This window comes from Lycium ferocissimum, chromosome 6 (genome assembly GCF_029784015.1).
Source record: "Lycium ferocissimum isolate CSIRO_LF1 chromosome 6, AGI_CSIRO_Lferr_CH_V1, whole genome shotgun sequence".
NCBI lineage: Eukaryota > Viridiplantae > Streptophyta > Magnoliopsida > Solanales > Solanaceae > Lycium > Lycium ferocissimum.
Window position 1 is genome coordinate 37928232 of NC_081347.1, and position 3402 is coordinate 37931633.

A 3402-nucleotide genomic window follows, 5' to 3' on the forward strand; every position below is an offset into this window, starting at 1 on the left:
GTTTCACCCGTCTTAAACATTATTTGAGAAACTCATTGTTATTTCAATTTGGTACCATGATAAGATTTGCAGCTCCCTTCGTTATTTGATTGTCTTAGTTTGACTGGATATGAAATTTAATATATAAGACTTTTGAATCTTATGTCTTAATGTAAAAAAAATGTATAATGTATCAAAATACCCTTTAATCTTGTGGTCTTAAACATATCACGTGGAATGTTAAAATCAAAATTGTAAAATTAGGAAAGAGAAGAAAATTAGGACAAACAAATTACCGTGCTTCTACCTCCCAAAGCATACTGCGTTTGTCTTTGGATCTCTGTCGACTGTCTATGTTACTGTTGTCTAGAAGACTACTAGAAGAGGGCTAAAATTGTCTCTCGCGCCTAATTGTTTACTTTTTTTCGCCTGCCATTCTAGAAGATGAGTCTTGAACAAGTGTCAGTATTTTCCAAGTCAAACCACTCTTTTGTCCATTAATGGCTCTCTAGAAGCCAAATATCTTCTCAGGATGTTTGAAAGATTAACCACTATGACATACAAGTCTATTCTTATATATAAGCATTTGGTTGCTTGTTACAACTCAATTCAAGGTTTAAACTCTCTCCTATATCTCTCATACCATTTTTCTAGAGATCAAATACACCACTTTTATATACTTAGCTTGTTAGCATGAGGCAGTGTTACCACGAACAAAGGACAGAAACCATTGGAATTGAATCAAGAAAGAAGGGTTTATGGATTGAAGAAGAAGAAGAAGAAGATAGTCTTTCGCTATCTGATCTTTCCATTAATGATATTGATTCTGAAGAGTGGGAAAAGTATTATGACTCGAAGAGCAGTACTTCATCAAGCTCTACGTCGTCATCATCACACTCTCCAGATGAAGACATATTTGAGTTCAATAGTAACAAGAATAATGCAGGTCCTCCTGAAAACATCCTCTTCTGCGGCAAACTCATTCGTTACAGCAATCCCATGTCGCCAAATGATGATCAAAACAAGGCGAAGATGCCCGATAAACGTTCGAGATCATTGATTTCGTTGTCAAGTAGAAAGAGTTGGAGATGGTACATATTCTTGTTTGGAAAAGCGGGATTTCCAACTGAGTTGGAATTGAAGGACCTTAAAAACCGACAGAGCCGTAAGGTTGCTTCTTCTTCTACCGGCAAAGGGAAGGGGATGTGGCCACTGATCAAGGCATTAAGTTGCAGTGGTGGTGCCACCTACCATACACAATCAGTCGTCAAGGCCTCCGTTAATGGTTGCATTTCACTTGTCTAAAAATAAAAATAACAAACTTGTCAACCTTTGACGAGGACTCGCTACCTTTTCGAGTACTTCATTCATCCTAATTTATGTGATACTTTTCATTTTTTGAGAGTCAATTTGACTAAGCAATAGAAGATTCACCTGTATAATTCAGCTCCAATCGCCGGTTGGGTACATTGTACCATTATTAGATGCTAGACTAGACTAGATGGCTTATAATATGGAGTAATGAGTAATCTGATTAGAAATTTAGTTGCCAAAAGATTCAAATCTTTTTTAGTGCTATAATTTTATTTTTCCACATGCATTGTATAAATTAAGCGATTTTCTCCTTCAGTTACCAAGCTGGCAGTACATGAATTTTAGCATTGATTTTTCTTTCGTAATGTGAAACATTGCCAACAAATTTTCAAATCAGTATCCTTATCTATTGAGATATTTAGGTATATATGAGTAGTTGTAGTTAGTTAGCTAATGGTTAGTTCTGATTAGTTAGTTTTGCTTAGCTGACACTTGGCTGTAATTAATCGGATAGTGGTTAGTTAAGCTTCAGTCATACGTTTGTGTGTATATAGCTCCTTCCACTGATAATACAATTTTTTTCATTTTCCCAAGTGACAATACCAGATCTCTCTATAGAATCCTCCATTGCAGCTCAAATTAAAGCTTGAGTTCTTCCTCCATTGTTATAGCGTAATTTGGTATTAGAGCACAAGTGTCTAAAAAGTTAGTCTATTAGTCTAAGTACAGTCAAGGTGTGTTTGTCAAGTGATCTACCCCGTCCACCCAATCCTCTTCATCACTACTGGTAGGCTTATCCACAATACTGGGATAAGACGGTCATAAACAGGACGATGTGGTGGAGGTCGAGGCTGGGAATCACCAGGTCACCGAGGAATCGGAAACGCCCCTGTAGCAAGTAGTGCGTCTAACTGAGTCTTAAGCCCGCATACTGATCATCCCTACGCTTGTCTCTGGCCTCTATCGCTTGAAATTGGCTAGATAGCTCAGCGATCTTCTGCTTCATAGCCATAAACGTCGACCTATCCATTGACTCAACCTCTGAGGAAGTTCCTATACCTTGCAATCTAGACTGCAAGCAGTGATGATATGCTCATAAAGAGAGGTCATAAGCTCTCCTATTTATTGGGCCACCAACAGTATTCAACCAAACATGGTCCATGAGTCGTTCGTAATTGGCATGCCCTGCTCGCTGGTTAACTGAGTATGGCAGAACTCCTCCAAGAAATTTTGATATTGACCCTAAATTTAAAAGATAAAATTAGAATAAAATTAAGAAAAAGACAGTAGTTAGTACTTTAAGCTATTGTAGGGGCTGACGTAGGTATCCTCGGTTCGTGGCTTAACCCATGTATCTGGATATGTGGGATTTTTCGTCTTTCTCGTGTGAGTGGCCTCGAATAACTCATTTTGAGTTACTGGCCTCCCAAGTAATTTTCCTGCAAACGAAATAAATTGAGTAATTAATCAAGTTTTAGTCCAATAAGGTTAATTAAAAAAAAATTATGTAGGACTTAAGAAAAAATATAAGTCTCCTTCTCACAGTCCCTTGATTGACAACCCCATTAATGTGCAGGGAGCCACCCTTTTCACATGTTCTGGCCTTCTTTCTAATCTAGCTCCTCTGCTTAATCCTCGCATTCTCCTACTAGTATCTGCATAGTTTTCCCCATAAATTAGGTAGAACCCACCTGAGCCTCCTGTTTTTATTCCGACCAGCTAGAAACAAGTCGGATAGTTTATGTCTGGGTCTCTTCTCAAAGTTAGCGCATACATTTTTATCATATTGGGGAGGCCATGCACACTTTTTTGCGCAATGAAAATTAAACGAGTTTCTTAATTAGGAATCAATCATGATAAGTATAGTGTTTGAATTAAAATAATAATAAATTTATATACACATTAAATTCATTGAAGATTTGTTGCTTGAGCAGCTTTACAATCTCGCCCCAAGTCAGGTATGGTCCATCATAAAGATCTTTAATGGCTTCAACAATTATTTTCGTAGTCTCTGTGTACGGATTGAACTTGCAATACAACAACTAAAACATTTATAGGTTGAATTTAAAACTTAGCAGATAAATATAAACATAAGATGTAAAAAAGGAT

The 3402-nt window shown here is 37.2% G+C and overlaps 1 protein-coding gene across 1 annotated transcript; it reads left to right on the top strand.

The window, feature by feature from the left end:
* The first annotated feature begins 580 nt into the window (after positions 1–580).
* On the top strand, positions 581–1644 carry LOC132060769 (uncharacterized). The gene has a single exon (XM_059453698.1). The coding sequence runs from the start codon at positions 673–675 to the stop codon at positions 1282–1284; it is 612 nt and encodes a 203-aa protein (XP_059309681.1). The 5' UTR covers positions 581–672; the 3' UTR covers positions 1285–1644.
* The last annotated feature ends 1758 nt before the right edge of the window (positions 1645–3402 follow it).